Genomic DNA, 27,341 nt, shown 5'->3' on the forward strand with positions numbered 1-27,341 from the left:
AATCATCCTGATCGCCCCCTAGTGGCTGGCTCAGTCATGACCCCCACCTTATCCTTGTTAGTGCACGGGACATTCATTTATTTAGTCTCATTAACTTCCTCAGAGATGGCTTCTGTCATTTTCATCTTTTTATGGCGCTGATGTTTATTCAAGTTCAGTTTTGATTAGTTTGATGAAGACGGCGAAATGTCACGATTGACAGCTGACTTGTGATTGGTCGAGGGTGTGTGTATCGGTGGGACCTAAATAACAACATCACTACACTAATTATCGATGGCTTCATATACAAACTGCATGTAAGAATATAATTACCACGCAGCCTGTGTCAGTTTGCACCCGCACACTTCCCCCGAAAAGCGAATGTAAAGACCACGTGTCACAGTCCGCCCTCCTGTCAACTCGTCTGTCCCTGCTCCCTCGCTCCAAACCACTGGCTTCTCAGGTGGTCATCGCCTCCCTCTCACATCCCGTCGCTCTCACACACGTCTCTTTTTTCACTCCTTCTCTTTCACCTTGAGCGTCTCGCAGTTTCCTCTGCATCACGCTCAGCTTTCAATCCATCATCCAGGTGCACGATTTCCATCCCCGCAGAGAGCGCTGTGCCTCCCCTGCCCTCTCGCAGCGCACTGACGCCCACCCACATCACAGTGGGAGACGCTGACAGTTAAAGAGGAGAAAACAAGAGAGGGAAGGAGGCAGAGCAAGTTTTATTTATTTTTTACTCTTGAGTTATTATCATCCGAACGTCTCAACAGGTGATCCGCAGATGTCGTCATGATGAGACACGGAGCCACGACCAGAACAAAGATCGTGGGTTGCGCGCACACACACACACCTACACACAGTGGGCTGCCCGACACACCCTCTCCTGTTCCACGACACATGTGTGTTAACAAACATGTTATATTTAGAGGTGACGTCTGCAGAGGCAGCGCAGCGGCGTCTCACGGTTGCTTGGATGATCTGAGTAGTTCAGAGATTGAGACTCTTCCAGATCCTCCCTCAGCTCAAACAAACTACATCTGGATTAAACAAGTAAACAAGTAAACAGGAGAGATGAGCTGAAATGTACAATGTCCTGTTGCTACCTGTTGTTCTCAGTTTCTCTGGTTACAGGCAGCCGATACAATCTAAACCCTCCTTCTTTACTGTCACTATATTTCTTTAAGGGAGCCGAGACAGTACTGCTGAAGTGTTGACGTTCTGACCCAAACATTAATTTAAAGATAATTGTGTACAACCATTATCCCAGTACAATCAGAGCCTGACAGGAATGGATCTTGGGGGCAGATGCAGACATTAGGGAGTCGATTAAAACCTCACGACAAAGAAACGTAATTGAGGCTTGATCATTTTCCAGTTTAATACGCCGATAGCCCTCAATAAAGTTGTTTTGAAAAATGAATTCAGTAATGAACGGGATTCGGCCTGAATGAAATGATTGTCTGTCACTAACCGGCCTGTCTTCAGTCCAAGCTCACATTAGATTCAAGATCTTTGTTGTCATCAGGGACAATAAAACTTTAAGAGGATTCTATCCCGAGGATAATTCTACATATAAAAATACAATAAAAAAACAATAGCAGCTTCTGCAAATAACTATACACAGAAGGTGGAGGAAACCATATTTATAGTGCAAAAAACATATTAACAAAAAGTGCACAACAAGATGTATTTATTTTTTCAGTCCCTGAGGATGGAGTGTGCGTTAGTCACAGTCCTCTGTGTGTGTGTGTGTGTGTGTGTGTGTGTGTGTGTGTGTGTGTGTGTGTGTGTGTGTGACAGTACTGTGTATGACCGGAGTGTTCAGAGGGAAAGACGTCACAGCTGAAGCGGAGACGCCAGAAGTTAGCGAGCGAGACAATCAGGCGTCTGGTAGTTGAACATAAACATAAATAAATTAAACACCTTCATATCTTTTATATCTGCAAACTGTGAAAGGCTCGTATCGGGCGATTTATATCTATCGGCCAACTGATGAAAATACATGAGTTCGAAAATGTACAATAGCAATAAATTCCCTTTAGATGAAGTTTGAAGAAGGAGAATATTCAGCAGACTGCCGGCGATTTATTCAGCTGAAGACTGACGCCACAGACTTCTGAAAGCAAGACAACTTGGTTTGGATGAAAGTGCTCAAAGGGCTGCCAGTAATTCTCTGTTGTAATCATTATTCCAGTCACCTTTATTTCATTTCCCACCAACTTTATTAAAGCAGCAAAGAGCAGAGGCTGCCAGAGATATTATTCCACAGTTCCATTTGCATAAAAAGCAACAGGGTGCTTTTTTCTTGCCGCGTGGGTCTCGGCAGAGCTCCCTACGTATTTCTGTGGCAGAGAGTGGAGGTATAAGCAGATGGAATCCTGCAAAGTAATTTACTTTCTGTGATGGACACAAGTGTTAATTAGACGGAGCTCGAATGTTTTGCAGTATCACAGCTTCACTGTTGAGATGTGCCACTTGAATAGTGAGCGACCGGGAGCTAGTTAAGAAGGAAGCGGTGCAATATTCATGCCTTTTTCAAAAATCCTCTTGATGTGTCGCAACGTAAAGGAAGTATGTCATTTGAAGGTTCGCTGGTCTCCTGCTTTCTGCTCCGTCCTTGATCAGAACTTTTACTTGAAGGTGTCGCTGTAATGAGCGTGTGGAGGGAGTGGGCGGAATGAACACACGTGTGTGTTTGCATGAATGTCACATTTTTCCTTGCTTGAATGTTTTGAAATGACAACCACATATTAAAAACTGTAAACCTCTAGAAAGTTTGGGATGAAGATCGATCTCTCGTTACGGATTTTTACTTCTATCTATCCAATATCTACAAAGCTTATTGTGGGCGGGGCCTGGAGTCAATCCAAGCGAGCGAGGGAGCGTCAACATAAACAACCATTCACAATTTGTTGACTCTGTAATCAACCGAACCTTAATTTGGAGATTTAGGAAAGTCGCTAAAAGAAAAACCGAGACCGGATTTGAACCGGGAAAGTTCTTACTGTGTGTTACCCACTGTACCTCTGGGCCGAGAGCGGATATTCGCCCCAAGTCGTTATCTTCCATTCACCGTCGACCATTTTCAGTCCAACTAGTTTCTTTTATCACACGAGTCGAATGTTTCTCCACAGAAAATACCAACAGAGTTTTTGTAGGCGAGAGGTGAAGCCGCAGGCAGAGACAGGAAGTGATGGATTAACTCCGCCGTTGAGATGGCGTGACGACCCTTAAATGGAGAAGCATTACATGTAATGGATGGATGATGGTTGAGTCAAAGCCTGAAGATCATCAGCGAGAGAAAACAAGCCATTATCTACCAACGTCATGACTTCTCATGAGCACAGATAAACGTTCTTCAAACTTCAGGCTGCACACTCACACACTCAAAATAAACATAACAGACGTCTGAGACAGTGTCAGAAAACATCCAACAGGAAGGAAGCAGGTAATGAACATGGCACAATGATAATTAAATCAAGTAGAAATGCCTGAATGAAAAAAGCTTCGGTGTTCCTGTTTACTCCATGTGGGAGACCTGGGGATGAGAGACTCACAGATAAAACCTGAAATGTGACAAACATCGTGATGTGCAGTTCTTCACTCCATCAAAGGACAACTTAACTATTCACACCTTCGCTGATTTCTCTTGACAAGTCACCCACCTCTTCCCTTCTTCTCCCTCTCTCTCTTTTCTTTTCAACTTTCTTCTTCCTTGAACTTTTCATATGATGAGTAGAGACATCTGAATGGAGGCGCTTTAACAAACTGCGGAGTCACCGACGCGCATTTTCAAAACCAAAAATCTGGGAATCCTCTGCCTTTCTCTTCACATCCATTTTCACTTCTCCCTCCCCAAACATCTAACAAGTCATTAGAGGAGAGGATGAAGGCGCATGCAGGGAGATGAATGGTTTCATTTGGATTCAAATGGCATAAAGTGGGCTAATCGGAATAGCTGACAAAGGCTCTGTGTCGGAGAAGTGATAACCTGCAGCCTGCTTCCTTATTGCAGGAGATGGGAGAGGAGTGCGGGGCTGCAGGTCTGATTGCATGAGTCAGTGTCGGGAGTGAGAGACACTGACATGAGGATCAAATCCTGTGGGATTTAACAGTTAATGAGCATCACTTTGCAAGACACGTCTTGAGATTTGACTCAAAATTTCAGTTTTTAAAGCGTAAACGTGGCATTTCCTCCTTTGCTTTGTTTGTCTCTATCTGTTTGGTTTGTGTTTGTCACCCAACAACAACAACACAAACTATGTTTGAAACTAGGACGCTCCCATACGTCCTCCAAGGCTTTCACTCTCTCTCACAATGTAAAAGAAAGTTTCCCAAAGAATCCTGGATCTGTCCTTTTTAATTGAATCCACTCCAAAATGTAATGGGTTCTCCCCCGGCCCATAAAGCACCCTTCCACCAAGCTTAAGTAAAAGTTTCTGCGTATGTTCTGCAGACGAACAGCAATCAAACACTAACTTCCTCGGTAGAAGAAATAAAAAAGAAACTATCTAGAACAGCACTTAAAGAAGCGCAAACCTCCACCAAGACTTAACAATCCCCTTAAATTAAAACCAGCCTATAAAGCTAAAGTCACATTAACGTTTCTCAGTTACACATCAGTGGTAGTTACGGGTTTCTCTCTCTGTATATCTGTTACTGTACAGCAGCTGAATAAAGCCACAATTTACATCCACATGAAATTGACTCATCGATACCAACCCCCGAAATAAGTCTGAAAACATTGTGTCTCTACACAAAAGTAACTTCAGCGTGAAATAAATAAGCAAATCTGAAATGAACTGAGTTGCGTCATAAACATGTGATCGATCAATCAAATAACAAAAACAATCATTTGCAAAATATCGACAAAAGTAATTTCAGTTTATATAAAAGTAGGAGTCAGACCATTATGTTTCACCTCGAGTCGAAAACAAGGATGAAAACATTAACATGACGTTAACGACTGTGCTGGGAGATAATTGAATCTTTACTTTCTCTACCCTCTGTCGTCTTTTACTTCATTTTTTTTCTTTTGGCCGCCATTTCTTCACCGGTAGAAACCAAACTCATGCTGGCGTCGGTCACTGGTCAGATGTTGATAGGCAATTATCGAGCGTCCCTTTCCCCCCCTTTGAACTTGGTGTGACGTGTGAACCTGATTCGGGCCGCTTCACGTTCACACACATCAAATTCACAGTGGGGGCCGAGGTGTGAATGTGAGGCCCTGGGAGGGTGGGGGGGGGGGGGGCCCTGAGTGTGAGTTGAACTTCAGTCAATGTGTGATTCACTTAAAAAGTTTGAGGTTGACCAAATTAAGACTGAGAGGAGGAGAAAAGAAACAAGTTAGAGTCTGATCAGATCCGTCTGACTGAATCTCACTTTTGCATAAATCATTTTCTGGGAGTTAATTAACAGTGAGTGGATTATTTCTCTAACATGAGACAACGGAGGTTGTTTATTTCCAGCGATCATCACAAAGTCACCTCATGTTCTCCTGGAGTTGCAGCGAGCGTAAAAAAAAAAAAAAAGCATCGACCTGCGGGGAATTAAAAAATGTACAGCTTCAGACGTCATTCCTTCTGTATTTCATGTGTCGTCCTCAGTTTGTTCCAGGTCCTGTCGAACTCAGAGCCTCTGACTGTCAGAATGATCTGCTCCTGCAGAGAGACTCAATGTGGGTGACCGACCAATAACACAGTCCAAACTTCTAACCCCAGGTCCCACATAGGTGAATCCATTGTGGGCTGCGTAGACTGTGAGGGCTGAAGCAAACATCTGCATCGTTTTCTTCTGCTGCATAGCAACAGAGCTGCAGTTGGTCATGACGAGAACGTTTTATTGCCCTGTAGTTTTTCAACATGTGGCGTTAGCTGTTGAGTTGAAGCTCGATAAGTACGTTTAAAAAGTGTGAGCATCCGACATTTTGATCTTGTTTATCTCTGGAGAGCAATGAATCCTGGGATAGGTTGGCCCGAGAAGGATCCACCAGTTGGAGCTTTCATAGCTCGGGGATGAAAGGATGCAGTTGTTTGGGGGAATTTGTCGGAGCTTTCGAAATGCGTCAGCCTAGTCGCACCGCTGTGATGCAATCGGTCTTTGAACGAAGCCTCTGATTTCGGGGACACAATCCAAACTCCGACCAGGAAGTGAACCAAGTATAAAGAAAATCATTTAAAATGTTCTTTAAGATACAACTCGAATATTTACAATCAAATGACACACTGTTACGAACAGGTTTGCCCCTTTCAGTTCTCTTGGTTCATAGTTTCCTCCGCGTACTTACAGGTGATAATACACAAAAGTTTTACTTCAACAAGTTGCATGACGAGCTGACAAAGACAAATTGTGCTTTCGGGCTTAATTATCCAAACCTGCGATCAGAAATGACAGGTCCCCCCTAAAGGAAGCAGAAAACAGAAGCCGGTGATTAAGGGAAATTACAGGTGACTTGAGATCTGACATGAGAAAAAAAAAAAGCTCTTGTTTTTCAAGTAATTCACAAGCTCCTGCCAAAAACCAGGGATTTAACAGACACAGGTGTTGGGTGTTATACTGTAATCCCCCAGCTTTGTCCAAATTCATTAAATGACCAGTCTGCAGGATTAGAGAGGGATTTAATCCTCTGATGAAAGATATCATTTGTAAAATTCATAATTAATATATAACACAAGTCTAAAAAACAACCTTTTAATTTCAATTAAATCCTGGCAGGAGTAAATAAAATGAATGGAATGTGACATAACGTGTCTTTATATTTGTTTTTCTATTCATTTATTTATTTTTTTAACTGGTGCAATTATACAGATTAACGCTGCAGGTTTTTATGAATATGAGAAATTACTACTTAACCACTGTTGAATCAGTTCCTGCGAATTATCCTGCCAGTATCTTGTCAGTACAACACACGTGTTCTTAAGATGTTCACTTTACGCTTGCGAGAATAATATCCAACAATTTGTAAAAAAAAAAAAAACTGACAGTAATGTTGTAGATTAGCATCAATGAAACAGTACAGACATTAAATCCATCATTAAATATCAAATGACTCGTTTTTATCTCGTGCGATGATCCGTCCGCCCCATCGCGTCTGCCTTCATCATCCCGTCTGCGCTTTCCTTTCTTCTTCCTGGCAGTGGTTCAAGAACGTCACACTCAACCTCGCGCTGTATCCTTATCGCTGAACTCCCGCTCCTATGTTATGACAGTACACACTGTTTCATGTGGGTGCCGTCATATCTGCAGTGTGTGTTTGTGGTTGTGCAGAAAATGTTACAGTTCTGAGGCACAGAGTATTGATTTTTGTTTGTTTTCTGGTTCTCTTGTTGTACGATTCAAAGTTCAGATGGACACTAGGGGGAGCTGCATTTTGCCACTTTCACACCATTTCGGTTGGGACATTAAATGTTTTTGCAAGTTTTTTAATTGTTTTTCTTCTATTTTATCTTTTTAAAATGTTCAAAATTAACAGATTTTCTAGTTTGACCGATCACAAATGATCGGGCTTTGGTAAACAGTCCTCGTGGAGAGCAAGAGAGGAGGAACGCGTGGACTGAAATACATCTTCTTTTCAATTTATCTGTGTTAACGTAGCTGTTAATAGAGACGAACCATCTCTATCTGCATTTCATGTGATCATCTACACAGGAATCCCCAAAACGTGATTATCCTCTGGTGTTGTAATTAAAATTTTATGACAAAGAAACGTAATTAAGGCTTAATATTTCACAGTTCAATCAGAAAATGTATTATAAATATCTAAAAAAAAGAAAAAACACACAAATACTACCAAATAAATTGAATTGACTTATTAAGTTTTAATACAGTTACAGATCAAGAGTTAAAATAGATGTTAAAAGTGACGATACTGTGGAAGACTTTTTCTCTGAGTACCTCTCTCTCACCCCTCTTTGTCCCCCAGGGTGACTCTCATACCCCTCCGAGAGCTCGCGTGAACTAACTGCATTCAGCTGAGGGGGATCCAGTGTGTGTGTGGGTGGAGGGAATAATAATAATGACAGTTAATGGTGGAGCAGAGAAGGTTTTCTACAAAAAAAGAGTCACATCACTTACTCAGAATGCAACATGTATTGTGGCGGTATGGTCGATGTGTATGGATTACTGTGGGTGGAGAAATTGGTGTCTCTGCTGTGTGATTGTGTCTGAAGCCTCTGCACCTTCATCACTGAAGCCAAATGGTTAACGGTGATGTTGTGAATGTTGAATTTTCATTTGAGTTTTGGGTAATTTTATACTTTTAAAAAAAAAAGCAAGGGAGTAGGAGGCATTTTTGTCGATGCCGCAGAAATGAAATGAGCCACATTCCTGTAATCTGTCAGCGTTTGTCCCAGAATGTGTCAATAGCTGCTCAACAGAAGTTTAACTTTGCTTAAAAACGTCTGAAAATCAAACACATCAAAGTGACACTCGTGTTTTCACACGTAAGAACAAAAGCAAACACGCTCACACTTATTGTTATTATTGTTTTTACTGCCGTTAGAATTTAAAAAGCGTTTGTTCCTCCGTCTCTAATCTGATGAGCTCACGCCTGTCGTTTGTTAATTTTCCTTGTCTTGTTTCCCTCAGAGCCAAGAAGAAGACCAAGCCCTTGAACCTTAAGATCCACAGCAGCGTGGGCAGCTGTGAGAATCTGCCCACGCAGCGCTCACCGCTCCACACCGAGCGATCCCTGCGATCCTTCTTCTTCCCCTCCTTCATCCCCTCCACGCCTCCCGTCCACGCCGAAACACCCTCTGCAAGTAAGTGACCTCGTCTCTTTTTAATGAGCTCACACTCAAGCATTTATGAAATGAGATTTTCTAATATATCTCTTTCATATTTGAATCCCTTCTGACATGTGCTTATTCAGTTCTCAGGCAATGTTTCATTTCTGCCGGGTCGGTCTGCTCGTTGCCCCGAAAACACCCCGGGGTTGAAAACTGAACCTGGGATTTAGAAACTCCAAATCTGTTTCTTTTATCTTTTCAAAGACAAAGACGTCCGACCCTGTGGAAAACATCTTTCCTTATCCCTTTCTAAGAATTAATCTAATCTAACTTAGTCTTTTGTCTGCCCTGACATCGGGGGAACAAAACCTAACCAACCTCCCTGCGTTGAACAAAAAAAGCACAATACCCATAACCTTTTCTTACCACCATAGAAATATACTAAAGTGCGTCTGTGTCAGAAAATGCAACAAAATGAACAATCAGCCGGAGCCATAAAGACCGGAGGTGGTGTGTTGCCGCACACTGGCAGCCTGATTGGCCGATGCATTATGAGCGTACTGCGGAAGCCATTAGCCCGAGGAGGAGATGGGGGAAGGCAGACAAAATAGAAAGTAATGGAGGTCGTGTCAAGAAAGGAGTGATGTATGGCCGTCACTTAGTGGTGTGAATAGCTGTAGACCTTGACTAACTGGTATGTGGGACGCAGCAGTGCATATTTATTGGTGGAGGCATGACATGGAATAACCACAGCATATGCATGAGAGGACAGAGAAATAAGGAGGTACGTTATTGAAAAAGACACGTTGAGATGAAAACAAAACACCCAGTTCATTGGCGAAGTGCAGGTACATGTGGATATTCGGGGCAAAGCGCAGTAGAAAGGCGTCAGCACCACTCTGTCTTTATAGAGTTTTAAGTGATTAATAGCTTCATCAATGCTTAACGGAGAAATTCTGCTCATATTCATGTTCTTCATTTAAATGTGTGTTATTGCTTGGAAAGGTTTTCATGCTCTAATGTTCAGAAAACACGTCACTGTCCTTAAACCTGCTGCAGCTCCTCTTTTCAGCCTGTGTCTGAAACACTTGGCTGACCTCTGATCTTCTGGAAGAAATGCTGTGAAACTATTCTAAAACATATATATTGACATTTATAACTTGGGAGACAACATATTTAACCTTTAGGACAAATGTGCAGAAGGGAAATTTCAATTTTGATAAAGTTGCTGGGAAGTGCATCTCTTTGGGACACATGACTGATGTCACATGGTAGTGATGATGATGATGATGACGATGATGATGATGATGATGATGGCATTTGCGGCTGTTTTTGTGCTTCTCACCCGAGTTCATTCTCTCTGCTGTAGATTTCAGATCAGAATACATGGTTATACATTTTAACGTTCCAGGTACGAGTCGTCGCTGGTCGTCACGCTCCAGTGTCAGTCGATCAGAACCATCAGCCGAGCTGTTTGCATCACTCAGTTTGGGTCATATTCTAAATAACAGACTGTGTCACAGGAGTTATTTTTTGTTCTTCTATGTGTTAGCATCAGTGTTTTCACCTGTCGAAACAAATCAAGCGTTCGTCATTCAACCACCGCTGCAGCTGTCACCGTTGTTATTGAGACGGAAACGCCTCTGCCGAATTTAACTTGACATTTTCATGAAAGTCGTGTATCACCTGGTTTGTCTTTAATTAAATTCACCCTCAGTTTGGCTGTTAGCAAAATGTCAAAGTATAGACAAGTTGTGGACGGGTTCTAGACCTTCAGCTCTCAGGGTCATGGAAGATGAATTATTCTGAGAAGAAGCTGGAGTTGATAGAAATCTGTTTCTTCTATTTGTTGACATGTTGATGATACCTAAATACATCAAATCTTTTTATGGTATTGCAAGTACCTGTGTACATGTTGTATATTCCCCCAATCAAGCAATATTAACTTATATGCTAAGTGTATATAATAAAATGCCATTTCATAATGACATCAACATAAATCCTTAATGTTATTGCTTGTAACGAGGCAAAGGCAGGAAATAACCAAGTCAGAGGACAGTGGCTTCAAAATAAAAGTGCAAACAAAGTCAAATCCAAATACATAAAACAAAGTCCGAACACAAAGCGATGCTGTGAATGGTCACACATAGCGACGCCATTTGTGAGATTCTGTGAATTGAATTTCTGATCAATATAGGAAGTAGATTTCGGAGCTTGACCTTTGACCAACCCGCTCCAAAAGTTAATCTGCCAGTTGATATCCCCACCGAGATCAGTCCATGCATTTTTGAAACATCTTGCACCTACACGCACACACGGGAGCAGAAAAATAATACCCTGCTTCCAGCGAAGTCGGAGCTCGAGATAATAATGACGACATTATTCATTCACAATGAAGCTTCTCCTGTGTGTGTGTGTGTGTGTGTGTGTGTGTGTGTGTGTGTTTGTAAGGGTGCACACTGATAACCCACTGAGCTGGAGTGTCCTCCGCTCCAGGCTCTGCAGCAGAGATAGAGCGTCTTACGTAGACGGAGATTTTAGGAACAAGTACGTGTTGCTTTATTTATAATCCTCCTGCAAACACACAGAATTAGACATGGTGGGTTTCACAGCTTTGTTTGTAGAAAGAAAAAAACCGCTGTGGACAATGTTTCCACGCCTCTTTTCGGGTTTAGCAGCTGCTGTCGGCGAACACGCTCGCTCATCAGCATCACCCCTCAGGCCTCAAGTTCACCAAAATACAGATTTGACTCTAACAAAACACTTTTCTGTTGTTTGTCTTGGTTTGGATCACAGTTGTAAATGCCGAGTGTTTGCACGTTGACTCAGATGACTGTGTTCCTGCAGTGTAGCGGATCCGTCTGGTCCTGTCAGACCGTGTTGTGCAGCAGCAGCGCCCAGTTTAAGTGAAATTTGCCCCGCAGGCCAAATAAAGTTTATCTCCGTCTTTTATCTGTTTATTCACTAAACGTAATTACTGTCTTTCCTTTCACAGCTTCAACATGTAACAAACTGTAGAGTTTAAGCTTTTCAATCCCCGGAGGTTTACACCTCAGCTTCTTGTTCTTCTCTTTTTATTTATGTTTTTTTATGTGTTGCTATTTTTAATGTTTTTATCCCAAATTATTCATATTTGTTGGTAAAAGAAAAAGAACTAGAAGGTTTGTATGAGCTGAGTGACACGACGTTATCTTTCACTGCTCGTTGTGCTTCAATAAAACCTGAAATGTTTTCTTTTTCTGTTTCAGACCCTCAGTTGTTATTTCAGGAGCGGCGTACGTGTGTTGATGTCTGAATAGCTGCATGAGAATGTGGACAGGCGCGCATGTGTGTGTGTGTGTGTGTGTGTGTGTGTGTGTGCCCAGTCAGCCAGGCTAAATATCCATCCCCGGGTCTATGTTTGGGATTTTGGTATCGCCATCTCATACGTCAGGATCTCTTTAGTCATCTGAGTCGAAAGACGCGGAGGACCCAGAGGACTGGCTGAGGTTATCAAACCTGTCTGCCCAGGATGAGTCAGTGCCCAGTCAAAGCCACAGTGTTCACACCAGAGTATTTCTGCTTGTGTGGTCGGAAGAAAGATGTCAATAGTTTTAGAATGAATCTGCACACAACAGTTGAAATTATTCTATGTCGCTTATTGTAAAGAAACAAGACCAACAGTGAATGAGTTCATATCACAGACTTAAAATAAAGATCGACAACATGACAGCTCCCTAAGAGTGAAGCCAATTGCCCCCTGGTGGCTGGTAGCAGTATAGATCATAAACTCTTGGTCCTCCATGTTAGTTGATGGGACATGGGCCAAACCGACTTTTTTTTTTGAAGAAAAAATGCTTAACAAAGTTATTAACATTTTAATATTTGACATCGGTCGGGCACATGAATTTCTGCACAAACTAAACGACACTTGTTCTTCCCCCAATGTGTGATTATCTCATATCCACTATTATCTACCTCAGAATGTATGGGTGGAAGTTCATGATGTGTTTGACGAGTGGATGCGAGCATTTATTTTTACTTGATTCTATTTTTATACGTAGATATTTATTGATGGCACAAGGATTGACTCCTGCAGGAGTCTGCTGGTGAGCTCGTCTCACGTCTCTCCGGCTGTGTCTAAAACCACTCTCTTGCTCAGTCATCCACTTCTCCCTGGACAATAAACCCTCAGTGGCTCGGTAGCGACTGTTACTGCATGAATCACCATCGCTCTGGGTCGTCAGTGGTCGATGTTGTAGCGTTTACATGCTATGGAGAAATGTTTTAGTCCAACTACGACGTAAATATACACTAAACAGAGTGCATTGTCATGCAGGGTCTCCTGTTATATATTCATGTTGCTGGAATATATAAAAAATATCTGCAGTAACTTTAGAATTTACTTCTTTAGCTCCTTGTTTAGTGACGTGTTGAAACTGACTCTATAAAAAATGAATTGGGGTCAGTGGGACTTCTAATCTGGATTTATTGTATTAAAAAAAACAGAAATTATTTATATGAATGGTGGATAAAGTAAGTAATAATAATAATAATTATTATTATTATTTCATAGCCTTTTGTGGATGTTGGTTTCCTTTCCATTTCAAATGTTTACATATCGTATATACGTATCTTCAGTTCTTCTCTATGAAGAACTCAATGTTCAAAACTGAGCTGGTGTCAGGTGTGAAGACGCCGTACTGCACCAACAGCAATAATCACTGATACCTGCAGGAAACCATGCTGTGGTTTTCTCACAAAGCTTTGTTGCAATGAGCTGCAGTGGTTGCAACACACAGAGAAACGAACAATTGTGTTTGTGAAGCTATTTTTCACATGTGCTCTGCTCCTCGGCTGAGATGAGTGTTTTAACGAGGTTTAGGAAGACGTCATTTTCAGCGATGCTGTGTCTGCGTATAGATCGTGGCATGTGAAAGACTAAATCGTTTTCTGGGCACATGGAGGATTTGTTACTTGTTTTTCAGATCACACGTTTTTCAGATTACAATTCAGATGTTCCTACAAACACTTTACTTAGCACATGTGGCTTCGTCCAGCTCTTCACAGTCTTCTAAAATCTGAATTAATATCGGATTTCTAAGCTTGACGGTGTCTTCAGTGGAGAAGCCCCTTCCATCTTTTCTGTTGCATGACCAGATGTTGGTGCATGACTCTTACAGAGTTAAAACTTCATGAGATCCAGGGCTGTAGATTTGACAAAAGTGGCTCAGAAAATCTAAATTCGAATCATCAACATCAACAGGTCCGCTGATAAGTGTTGTTAATGCAACAAAGGGTTGAAATTCAACTTTTTGCAGGCAAGGAGCGTCCTATTGCATTTTTTTGTCGTTTACCGTTATCAGTGATTAGACCACTGTGAAAAGTTATGGTGGCCTCACAGGGACATTTTCCACAGACAGGCCGCCTCTGTTGCCTTCGGCTGTTTGAGCTCACACAGATGGAACGGACACCTCAGCCTGTGATGATGCCTCGTGTCCACTGGGAGGTCCAGCACTGCTCTGCGACTCAAACAACACACACACATACACACACACACACCTGCTGCAGAACGTATATGTGTGTGTGTGTGTGTGTTATGGAGAGAGAGAGAGGAAGGTAGAGAGAGTGTGGGAGTGTGTGAGTGTGTGCTTGTGGCTATAAATGACTTAAAGGTTCTTCACACGCTCGGTGCACGACTTACAGTGTTTATCTCACGTGTTCCGATGACATCATCCACTCGCGTGTATCTTGCACTCATGTCACAGATCTCCTAGCAACAGAAAGTAATACCACAGTGAAGCTCCCTCCGAGAACTGAAACATGAATAATGGCAACAAACATTATATTTCCTTAATTTTGATCTGGGTGAAGTAAAAAAAAAAGAAAAAAAAAAGGAGCTTCATAGGACTCGGTCGGAGAAAAATGTATTTGACTTGTACTTACTTTTGAGTTTGGTCAGTGTCCCATCTGCTAACATGGAGGAGACGTGGTTGTATATATATATATATATATATATATATCAGCATGGGTAATATTATGTGAGCATCTTATATTTTCATGAACAGTGATTAATGATCTGACACTGCGTTAAATTACCTGTTTGACTTCACTCATTCTACGTAAAAACTAATTTGGACCAATAATACAACTAATAAACTCATGTTCTTTATACCATGCCTTTAAAATATGAAGATTCATCTTTATCTCCATAATGTGATGGATTTTCTGTTTTATCAATTTGGTATTTTGTTGTGTATTTGAACAAAGCCAGTTTTATTTGATGTGATGGTCTGGGACGATTTCTTATTCTTCTGTTTTTCTTCCTGTTGGTTAATTGACTCTGCTTCTGGTGCAAAGATCTTGTCTCACTGGGACTAATGAAACCCTGCAGAGGAGGTCATGGGTGTCAGTCAATAGACAAGTTGAACTGTTAAGTTAAGTTATGTTGGTTCCTACAGGAAAGTAGGGCAGGTGTTAAAGTGTCAGGAGTCTGTGGGAACATACTGCACAGCTGCTGCATCTGTGGTGAAAAGACGTCTGATCCCAGTGTGAACTTTTCGGTCTTTCACGTATGAAGATCAGAGCAGAGTCCGTCACGTTTTAGAAACATCAACACGCCCACTTGCGTGCTGTGAAGTTTCTGGACGTTTTTCCTGCCGTATTCACACGAGCTTATTCAGATATTTCCCAGATGTCAGCAGGGGGCAGGCAGCACTCTTCAGGAAGAGCAGCTTTAATTTGATATAAACCTCTGTTAGCATCCCTAAACCGATTAGACAAGAGACAGAAAAACTTCTTGAAGACATAAGACCACGTTTGACACACAGTCTCATGAGTATTCACTTTTTTTTATTTACCTAAATGATTATTTCTGTCAACAATGGATCTTTGATTTCCACCCAGAGGACGGGTTACGTCACCTGAAAGCCTCGTGCAGCGTCAGGTTGGCCTCCGTCGGGCGGTTCACTCCTCTGTGTCTCAAACTGAGGAAGCGTCTGCGGAGCCTCTTGGCCTCCAGCCATCATCTGTTCTTGTCCCTCTTGTCTCCCTGGCACACTTAAGAACTTAAAAGACCAAGTATCTATGAAGCCTCGCAGAGAAACTTGTTTTATCCAAGGTAATTGCTATTTTATCCAGTGCTGTGATAGCGATTGTAAATTCAGCACAAGGATTACGTGTGTGTGTGTGTGTGTGTGTGTGTGTGTGTGTGTGTTTGTGTGTTTGTGTGTTCCTGCCCGTCAAAGATGACAGCACAATATTCTGCAAAAAGGCTGATCGGCGTGTAACTGTTGTCATAGCAACTGTGAAACCTGGCTTTGTCTCCTTGAGTTTTTTTCCTTCTCACACAGAGACCAAAAAAAAAAAAAAAAAAAACCTTGTCATCTACTTCATCCCTTTTTTTTTTTTTTACTTCCTGCTTTTTTGCAGCCATTGCAAACAAATACTTGTTGAGATGTCTGACTTTCACCTTGTGGGGAGTCTCATTAAAACACTTGAGGATCAGCAGTGACGAGGCTACGGCACCTGTTACACGTCCGTCATTTAACACTCGTGCTATAATGCAGCACATTGTGCAGCAGACGCCCCCACACATCTTTTACAGTCCTGCTCAGTGTACTGCTGCTCAGCCCGGTCCACAGCACGTATGTTCCTCAACAGGCTTCATGTTCAAACTGTGTTCTTATGTCGTTTATTGATTTTTTGGTTTTGTTTTCCAGTCTCAAGTTATTGATTATGTCTTGATAACACATTGGTGGTTGATCGCATTCAAGAAATCTTTGGTTCATCCACACTGCATCATTCAGCTGCAGGGCCTCGAGGATTCTGAGGATAAGGAGCGTGTGTGAGGTCGAGTTGACATAATGACTTGGGGCGATTCTGGACAAAATGAGAGTCAAGATTTTGTTGCTTGGAATTCAAATCACAATCTGTATTTATGTAATGTTATTTAAATGAAATAGGCAGGTTGATATAACATCTGTCTTCTTCCTGTTCATGTAGTTTGTGATTGTGTTTTGTAAATTTGTTTTGCTTCAGCTGGGTTTTCTCCTCGATTCATTTCGTTGTTGTTTTTGTCAGGTTTCCGACAGGAAATAACTTTTCTCTGCTTTTCTCTTTTTCACATTTGGTTTTCTTCTACTGCTCATCGTGTGTGTTAACACCGTCATAATTGAGATCACGATTTAAAGGCGATTAACTATTCAGCCCTAATAGTGACTGTGCTTCCGTTGTTTGCATCTTGTGTTGAATCTAAATTCCTCTTCCCTGGGGAATAGCACTGTTTAGTTCTCTGTCACTCACTGGGAGAAGAGTCTAAGTTTAGCTCGAAAAAGGCTCCCCCCACCCCTCCCCCATGTTTTACCTGCGCACATACAGCAAATGCATTTCTCCTTTGAACCCACACAAAAACAAATGCATGCACAACAACACGCACACGCTTAACCCCATGGCCTGCTGAGTGTCATGTGACCAGTGGAGGAGGGTGAAGGAAGGCCCGGGCTTAATTAAGCTGAAGCCAATCAGAGAAGATGGAGTAGGACAATGTTGTCTGGCGCCTTGGGGTTTCTCAGCTCCCGTGGGCTCATCTGTCTCACACACACGCACGCACGCACACGCACGCACACGCACACAATAAACTTCCAGTCGCAGAGACAATTCGAAAACCATAAAACCAACACAAAATAAGATATGCTCGTGTGTGTGTGTGTGTGTGTGTGTGTGTGTGTGTGTGTGCCTTCACTGACCTGCAGTTACCCTCAGTTCTGTGTCGGTTCCTTGGTGATGGAGATGCTGGTAGAAACTCTGGTAGAACTTGGAGAACAACTTTATATTTATGTTTTTTCATGGGAAGTGAGTTTTGCGTGTGTATTCAAACTCCTCCACTTGGCATTTATTGAATTATACAGAGTCGTATAAACATCACCCTGCATGTTTGCAGTGAATGGTGATGGTTTTCTCACGTCATGGGTTTGAACCTTTTGTTGGTTCAGATGATTTGTTTTCACCTGGATAGCGAAGGACTCAATACACCAACATGATCCCAACACCCAAATTAGAATAGTTAAGTTTTTAAACTAAGTCGTATTTTGAAATCTGTAGATACCAACAACAGCAAATGCAGTTGTCAGAAAAAAATTTTTGCGTCATTATTCGACTTTACAACTCCGACCCCCGAAGGTTCTTCTTTACAGCGAAGACACAAATTCAAGGCCTGTCACAAAAAACATGCTCACAAATACTAAATCCGCTGCGTATCTGAGGTTTGTTCTGATAAATACACACCGCTCTTTGAGCAACGTGAACATCGTCCATTATTGTCATGAAAGAGAAGACGACAGAATCATCTGTTGTCATTGAAGAGAGACAGCGACACAAACACACACACACACAAACAATGATGAACAGTCCTGACCACGCCGCTGACAACTCCAATCATCTGCCAGTCGCCAACAAGGCCGACAAGAAGCAGATGATGTCAGTTCCCCCTCTTTATTGAGTTATCAGGTTGATTGAGTGTAATTGAGCAATGCATCGGAGTGCAGAGAGAAGACACCGAGCCTCCGGAGAGACTGGAGGAGGAGGAAGGGGGTTTCAGGAACCAGGAAATGCTGCGCGGCACCAGGGCCATGAGATTAGAGCCGACAATGACTGACGGTTACTTGCTGGCTCGAAATCATCCAATAAGAGTGAGCGAGGCCTTCGCCAGATGAAGAATTTGAGTCGCACAAAGATTTCACTTCAGTTCAATGTGACTCATTGTTTAAAGGATCCAGACATGGCCACTTCATTTCCTCATTGCATGTATTGAGAAATCTTCCTGTTTATTTAGACACGTTTCAACATGCGATCTATCTTGGGTCACGCTCATGGACTGTATCCACCCACCACATTTCAAGGAAGATGATTCAGACGAAATGGGAATGAAAACAAACTTCTCTGTCAAGCTTGTGTGATCTTGACTTTTAAAATGTGTGAGTGTTATTACAGAGCACAGTGGTTTATAGTTTATGGATGTGGATCAGATTTGTACTTGATTTAAAGCTGCCAAAACTCTGCTGTAGATCCACTCAGAACAGCATCACACCCTCTGGAGGTGAAGATGCAGCTTCAGAAGAGATGTTTGGTCGCGTGGGGTTTAGTGAAAGGAGGAAAGCTTGTGTAGGAGATAAGTATCGTCAGAATGTGGCAGTGAGGAAGAGCTTTGAACGGAGGTTCTCCAGTCTCGATCCAAAATATACTCAGTGATAGACTCAGTTATCAGCTCTGATCATAATCTAAATCAGTTCAGAACCAGACGTTGGTTCGAAGCTGCAGTTTGGTCAAGATGAGAAGAATCATCTTTTCCTGTTTATCCTTCCCTGGTTAAAATCAAACAATCATCTTCATCTTCAACTTCCATCCACTGTTCAAAGAGGAGCATCTAAACAAGTCTTTTTTATTTTCTTTGAAATAAAATAATGTTGGTTTTCTGAGACTGGAACCAACCTGGATATCTTTCTCCTCTCTAATTGAAGTGAGGCCTCAGGAGTTCGATGCACTCAGGAGAGAATTTCTTGTGCTGATTTGGTTGTTTACTTTATCCTCACAATTCCCTCATCTACTTCTCATCCCCTTCACTCACAGGCTCGCTCACTTTCCCAGCTCTCATATTGCAGGACTTCATATTCAGCTTAAAAGTAACTTAAATAAAACTCATGAATAACTCTGCATAGAATTTTTCTGCTTCTGTCTTATTTGCATCATTTTCTCTTCTCTTCATTTTTTTTTTTTTAATCAATTCAAAGCTGCTTATTTGTTGACTCGGCTGTTTTCTTAAAAAAGCAGGTGCTGGCAAAAAAATGCAAAGAGTGAGAGATGGGACAGTTTGTTTGTTTAGTTAGTAAATTGTACATTTAAATACAAAAGGACAAGAACATCTCTATATCTTGTTACTTCTATTTTATCCTTTAACCATAGACTTACATGCTTTTCACTTATTTGTTTAAAACGTCAGTGGATTATTTGCTTGAGATGTACTTACTCCACTTCTTCATTTCTATACTGTGCAACAGAACAGAACAGAAATGGGACAGTGTGGGTTTCCTGCAGAAACTGACGTGAAACACTAAAAGCAAAGAATGTGTTCGTATGATTCACTTTCCAGAGCGACATATGATTTTGTCAGCATTTTCCACCATTATTGTCAGACAGCGTATCATAACAATTCGCCATCATCTCAATGCTAATTCATCGCAACCAGCTGCCTCCGCTAGCGACGCTGCGTAGGCTGCCATTCTCACCGGGTTCTGAGAGGTGGCCGATCTACTCGGTCCATGTAGGCACTAATGGAATGAGCGAAATGCTTTTGTTGTGAAAACATTTCCTCACAATGGAACGCAGGTTGCACCAGAGTAGCCTCATCATACAACAGGGGTGGGGAGGCTTTTTCCGTTTCACTTTTCATGACATCCTCATCGTCGATATACTGAAAACTTACGGTAGTGTCACTCTAACCTGAAATGCGAAACCTTCCCCTTCTGGTAGTGATGATGATGCTGCTATCACATGGTTTTCAGTCATGAACAGAAGGTTAGAAGTCTCTTAGCAGAGGGAGGTTGTCGGGATAAGATCGTTGTTGTCTCATAGATCAATGATTTCGTCCTCAGGCACATCAGCTGGTTCCACATTAATACATTTCCAACTTAACAGTTTTCGTGGCCTGAAAAAAGACGCTCCTTCCCCTTTCTGATAAATGTTTCAGCTTCTTTTTAGCTCCCTCACCACCAACCCTCACTGCACGTCTCCTGTCGGACTGTTTGCCCTCTGAAAGCTGCTCGTTTGGCACATAGACACCGAAGAGCATTTACTTTGTCCAAGCACATTTATCCTTGCTACTCACACAGTTGCGTCTCCAGCTGACTTGCTTGAGATTTGCCTTTCTCATCACTCACTGACTGTATCCTCGTAAATTAGGTTCACTGGTTTGTCTTTTACTTGAAGATAGAAAATAATGGATAGTTTGAAATTCTGCAGCTTTTAACAGTCGCCATGATGCACGTCAGCGATGATGTGTAACTGCTACATGTTTCCTTCCCTGTGACCTGCAGGCAAACAGCCTTGAGCCCTGAAGGACATGCTACTGTTTCATGCTCTTTTATTATATTTGCCTATAGTTGTCTTTCTTTTTATTGTCCTGTGAGCCCAATCAAATTGTCTCATGGCTTCTGTACGTCTCAGAGACTAGAGGTTGTCCACCCCGGTCAGACGTTAACATATATGTGTGTATAGATGCAAACAATTCAAGCATTTTAACATTGTGTTGCTTTTTTTAAATGCCTGGGAGAGCGCACTCGAACGAGCTGCCTTTCATTTCATGTTTGCTTCACAGTCTTTATTGTTGCCTGATGTAGCTGCTCTGGAGGCTGAGTCGTCATTATACTGCACTTCCTTTAAATACATGTCAGTCATTGTGTATATACATATGACTATGTGTGTCGTGCGTCAGACAGGAAGTGTTATTATCATTTAACCTAAAGCATGAATTGTTTTCCTAACCCTAGACAACCTATTTATCTTCAGCAATGTACAACATCCTGTTTACAGTAATGAGTTGACTGTGAGTCAGGACTGACCGACTGAGTCTGACATGAAAATGCTGCAACATCGGTTAATTCTCTGAAATGCCACTTGTGCTAAATGACTGTTTAATGTTATTCAGTTCTGAAAGACGTTGCGTCAGTTTTACCATTTAAAGAAACAAATAAAACGAGAAGCACAACATCCTTGACTCTGTCCTGTTTCCTCCTCTGCAGACACTCTCTCAGTGCCTCGCTGGTCCCCACAGATTCCCCGAAGAGATCTGGGAAACTCAATAAAACACAGGTAGGCCTCTAGCAAAGTGTGTAGGTGTGTGTGTGTGTGTGTGTGTGTTTGCTTATGTGCATACAGTCATACATATGTGGTAGAGCGCCCGTGCAATTAAAGCCTCTTGCATAACTCAGCTCTCTTTCCGTCTCTGTCTGTCTCTCTCTCTCTCGTCCTCTCTCAACCTGCTTGCCTCTAAATGCCAGTGATCTGAAAAGTAAAACAATGCCGTGGTAGTTGTGGGATCTCAACAACCTCCAGAACGTGGGTGTTGTGCAGCTGAAAGTCAGAGAGGTGCAGAGAGAAGCTCTCAGCCTCATCACACACAGCCAAACTGAGTGCAAATGTAATTTATAGAGCTGTTATTTGAAGATTAGGGCTGATTTTAAGAGAAACGCCATTATTCCATCTCACCGTCTCCCTGACGCTCCACTTTGCATATTTCAAACGTGTGCCCTTGATCGCATTGTTTGCCTCTTAGGATAAATGCATTTGTGTAGCTGATGCACAGTGCACCTCTGTGGCTGCAGGACCTTTTCTGTGCATTTCTTTTTGCAGAATCTGCCCTTGATTTCACATCATTATTCACATTTGACAGCGAAATCCACAAAAAAATCCATCGGGGGTTGGGTGGGGCTGCGCCCGTCAATTGAGCTGAAGGAGGAGCCTAATAAAGAGATTTGAAATCTGTCAAACTGCATTAGTCATCTGCCATTAGCAGCCAGCCGCACTGCCGGCACGCAGCCGTAACATCGGTAAATGCAGCCAATATAGTCGCATGTGCACCTTAACCGCTCGGCGTGTTTGTGCAGGGAATTGCTGTCGCTGCGAAGCACGTTGTGGATTTGTTAGTTTGACGAGTGACTGCGTGGGACTCTTTGAAAGTGGTGGAGGCCTCTGAGCTCCCATAACCACGACTGATTGTTGCAGTGATGTAAACCCTGTGGCCTCGGTCCTGCGCCGCTGAGCAACCGTCAAAGATGTTCATTTGCACAGTGTTACCGAAGAAATGAAAATGAAGTGGGCCCAAATCAAATCAGCAGGTGCAGGGAGATTGTGGGGGAGAATACTTTCTCATCTATTATCCGCACAGAAAGATGTGCAACAAGCTAAAAGTGATGTCCTGACTTTTTCAAAATGTCCTCTTCTCGCTCGTTTTTGATTTGCCCGCAGGTTTTCCACAAAGTATTGGATGTCCCAGACATGCATAGTGTGTGGAAAGGGAATGTTGTTTGGACTGAAATGTAAAAACTGCAAGTGAGTTATTAAGCCTTTTTCCACATTTAGTTACTCTTACAAACATTTACTGAGATTTGTTGTTATTCTTAGTTTTCTGATAATGAATTGATTTAACCTGATATTAAATGTGTTTTTCTTTGAATCAGGCTGAAGTGCCACAACAAATGCACCAAAGAAGCCCCACCTTGCCATTTACTGATCATACAGCGAGGCGGACGAGAATCTCTCAAAGGTATTTTTCTTCATGGAACATTTCTCTCAAAGCTTTTCCAGGTTCCTGAAAATGTTTAGATTCTTCTTCTGAAAGTTGTTTTTTTCAGTTTTCTTGAGCAAGAAAAAAAAATAGTAACTTGGAAATTCACATTTCACAGTGTTCAGTACCTTTGTGGGTAGAATGATTTGAAGTTTCGTGGGGATTGAAAGAGACTATTTACCTAATTGATCTAATTTTATAAAGACAATCCATGACCATGCCTTCATTGATTAGCATGCTGGTCAGTAGTGTAATGACTTTAACTAAATATAATGTGCAGCCTAACTGATTACAGTGTAAGTTACTTGCTGTGGTTATTTGTTTGTTGATGTTTTAATCACAACTAGAATTTTAGATTTTGAACCCGGCGGCTTTCTGTCCTCATGATTATTCATATATTTCAATACATTTGGGTCCCGAGAGCTACTGAAGATACTCGTTCCTGTTATTTCTCAATTTTAAAAGAGTGAAAGCCGCTGGTTTTAGCAGATAAAAAGTTATCTGCTGATTAATGAAGCCACTTAGGTTTGACAAATGTTATTACGTCACGCGCTGAAGAAAAAAAAAAAAACATTATCTGTTCTCAGAATTGAGATTCTTTTGTCTTTTCTCTGCCTCCTCCCTTTCCTCTCTCCCCCTAATAAGATCACCAAGGAACGACTCAAGGTAAAGAACACTGATTAGACTTCTTCTCTCCCACTTTAGTAAGCAAGAGAGACAATTTCTTGGAGACAATTTGCTTAAGGAATTATTTTAGCAGTGTCTGTCTGCGATAACAAATGGATGGTGTTCAAGAAAGGGCATTTTGACATTTTTCACATTGGAATCAGGTCCTGATAATAAGTTTTGTTCCATTTTACTGAAGCTGTTAGTTGAGTATTGTCTGATTTCAGCCTCCCACTGTGTTTTAATTGTTCCCCTGTGCTCCTGTTCTGCAGTAGCTCGTCTGGTACGGACAGAATCAGTGCCATGTGACATCAACAACCCGCTCAGGTACACAGACCTGCACATCAGTCAGACGCTCCCTAAAACCAACAAAATCAACAAGGTAAGTGGAAAGAAAAAAGTTTGTATAACAAAGTGTGTGTAACCTGTCCTACATATCACATTCCTTCCATTTTGGGAGCCCGGAAAATGGTTGTGAGTCATCCAGTCACTCCTCGGGGATCATGAAACCAAACGAAAATATCTTCAGCAATGTTGATGTTTACACAGATGGATTTTTTTTTTTCACACAATGTTTTCATCTAACAACCGCTGCTCCTGTTCAGAGGAAAAAGTTTGCTGTCAATATTAATGATGGAAATCCTGCGTGTCAAGACGGAAAGTGAACCTGTAATGTGAGACAAATACAAATACACCTCCGTCTTTGGGTTAAAGATACGACTGAAGGATGATGAGTTGTGCAATATCTCTGGTAAACAGATCTTTCTTTACAGTCCCAGTCTAGTTAACACAGGTTAAAACCATCAAGGTGGAAATCCTGAGTTTGCGTTTCTAAGAAATGTGGGTTTGTATTTTGTCATCACGTCTGATGAGTCTTAAGGCGGAATTCTGTTCATGCATGTTGTTGTGACATTTGACATTTTCCCATCGGAAGGTCACAATAACACAACTCAGGTAACCTCAGTGACTCCTAACAACCCTCCAAGACAAATACCTGGGACTCCCAGCAGCCAGTTAGAACTGAAGAAGCCTCTTGGATGAGTTGAAACGTCTTCACCAAACTCAACCATGTCCAGTTGACCTGTTTTCAGCACTTGAACAAACAACATGACACAACTTTTCTTGCCATTTCACAACACCTGTGGTTTAAACTGGAAGGCTCAGATCTCCTGCGAGTGCCACTGACTGTTATTAAAGACCACGATTGCAAATAAAATCCTTTATTTGTCCAAACTGTCTCCCAGCCTCAATGACCATATAGGTGTCTTGTCTCCACCTTTGGATCCGACCCGTTCCCTGCGTGTTGCAGTGGCTGGTTTTCTGTGAATTTGTGATGGGTCATGGGTTTGGTTTTACGTTTAGACACAAATACAATACTTAGTGAGGTTTAGCTGAAGATTTGGGTTTTAAAAAAAGCAATCAGAGGTTCGGGGGCCTTCGTTGTCACGGTTGCAGTAACAAACGTGTGGTTAAGTTCCTGGAAAAGTCATCGATGTAAAAAAAAACAAGACTATTTGTGGTTTGGAAGTGGGAACTTATCCATTTCAAAGTCCGTCTAACCCATCACCCCAACCCTCCTCGTACAGACACCTTATGGGGTGAGCGTGTGAAGGAAGAAAGTGAAACCTGTAACGTGAGCCCACAACAAATACACAACATTCACATGCTTTGTTTTCCTTGTTTATAGTTTCAGCTGATTACAGAATGTGGGAGCGATGAGTTAGATAGTTTAGAAATGGGTTTGTGTGTTGTCATCACATCTAATCAGACATTAGGACGAGATCAGAGGGTTTTCACATTTATGTGACCTCTGATATTTTCCCATGAGTTGGTATGAGAAACACAGTTCAACTTGGCACAAGGTTAAATGTTTTCTTAGGGCATTTGTGTGAATCTTGTGTGCGCTGTATGTCCAATAACCGATGTTATTTTTGAAAGGAGACCACCAACGCAACACACATCAAGTGGATCGGAAAGGAAAAATATGTAGAACATAGAAGTTTTACTTAGAATATTATACAGTATTTCACATTTTGCTTCATTCATTGTAAACTGCATGTACTTTGCATTTTTTTTCCGATCGTTTTTCAAAGCGTAGCCCGAATCTTTAGATTGATTTCCCTCCTCCAAGGCAGCCATTGATTTCCCCTCACGACCTGCGCAGATTTGGAAACTTGCTTGAGGAACGTGATCCATCACACTTATGTTTTGTCAGTTACATTTTCATCACATTGCGTTTAAATGCTGGAAACCTGTAACTGTTGGTGCGTTCAAGAACGCTCTGTCATCAGAGGTTTTACAATGCAAGTTTTATTCCACCAAGTTCTGCTCGGCGCAATCGGGAGAGACGTGATATTAGAAAAGTGATAATTTAGGAGTTTTTGCTCGAACAGGCTTCGGTTGAGTAGACCCTGTTATGACATCGTAATATTTAGGCATCAGTAGAAATTAAATCTTAGAGTCTAGACAGTGGATGATGTAGATCTAAAAGAAACGAGAGTTTGGTAACAGAGGCGAGTTACATCTTCAGTTGGAGACTTGAACAGATCCTGGAGCAGGATTATTGAGAAACGGGATTGGTCTCTGGTGAAGGTGGAGATGACATTAACAGCGCAAAGGACTATTTTACATTCTTCTGGTAACATAGTTTTCCCTAATTCAATTAGCCAAACTTATTTCCCCACATGTTGGAGCTTCTTCGAAAGCACCACTCAGGATGGTTCTGAGAACGCTTCCTCTAAACAATGGCAACGCGTCTTTGTCAGGAAAGAAACGGCAGCACATCGCACATTGTGATGAATCACCTCTGTCAGGAAAAGTTTCAATTTGAAATGAATGTAACCGAGTGCTGCCTGGAAGGTAGAAAATCAATCTCGATATGTGGAAGTATAATTCACAGAGATGCAAAGAACAATGAAGAAGAGTTTCAGCTTAAAACTTTCAAAAATCACCAGTGTTGAAATGTAAGTAAAGCTTCTTCGTTGTCCCTCTGTTTCCTGTGTCCTCTCAGGATCACATCCCAGTCCCGTACCAACCGGACTCCAGCAGCAATCCCTCCTCCACCACCTCCTCCACCCCGTCCTCTCCAGCTCCGCCCCTGCCCAGCAGTGCCACGCCCCCCTCGCCACTACACCCGTCCCCACAGTCGGCACGGCAACAGAAACAGTTCAACTTGACGGGTATGAGAAAGTCCTGACTGCAGTCAAATGAATTATTCGACAGCGTTATAACCAGTGACTGTAGATAAAGACAGACGGTGTATTCCTCCACTTCTGCCAAAATATCCTGGATACCATCGCTGCCATTTTGTGCTCCTAACCTCATTTGTATTGAGAGTCTGCACAGTTCTGATTGAGGGGTGGAGCCAGTGTATCGACATCCCGCCAACACACAATCATGATCTTTTAACATCTGGGTCGAAAGAGGAACTAATTCATTACGACTACACATTTGAAATTCTTCTAACAATACTAAAGATCTGCAGCAACTTTATGTAGAACTGTAAATGTGCAACCTACATGTAAAGAAACAGGATTTCTGAGAATCCCATATTTAGAACTCGTGTCTGGCCATGACATGACAATTAATGAGAAAGTCTGAATAAATTCCCACCAACAATATCTTTGTGTGAACGGAAATTTGTGCTG

At 41.9% G+C, this 27,341-nt stretch overlaps 1 protein-coding gene across 3 annotated transcripts in view; it reads left to right on the forward strand.

Moving 5' to 3' along the window:
• ksr2 (kinase suppressor of ras 2) overlaps window positions 1–27,341 on the forward strand; it is an 80,788-nt gene that overhangs the window by 29,627 nt on the left and 23,820 nt on the right. For all 3 annotated transcript variants that reach the window (XM_020098981.2, XM_020098979.2, XM_069523353.1), the window contains 7 exons: window positions 8,572–8,744; window positions 21,485–21,554; window positions 22,710–22,793; window positions 22,922–23,007; window positions 23,674–23,694; window positions 23,967–24,076; window positions 26,705–26,873. In XM_020098981.2, the coding sequence (XP_019954540.1) occupies window positions 8,572–8,744; window positions 21,485–21,554; window positions 22,710–22,793; window positions 22,922–23,007; window positions 23,674–23,694; window positions 23,967–24,076; window positions 26,705–26,873 (713 nt within the window). The remainder of the gene's footprint in view (window positions 1–8,571; window positions 8,745–21,484; window positions 21,555–22,709; window positions 22,794–22,921; window positions 23,008–23,673; window positions 23,695–23,966; window positions 24,077–26,704; window positions 26,874–27,341) is intronic.

This window comes from Paralichthys olivaceus, chromosome 4, assembly GCF_024713975.1.
Source record: "Paralichthys olivaceus isolate ysfri-2021 chromosome 4, ASM2471397v2, whole genome shotgun sequence".
NCBI lineage: Eukaryota > Metazoa > Chordata > Actinopteri > Pleuronectiformes > Paralichthyidae > Paralichthys > Paralichthys olivaceus.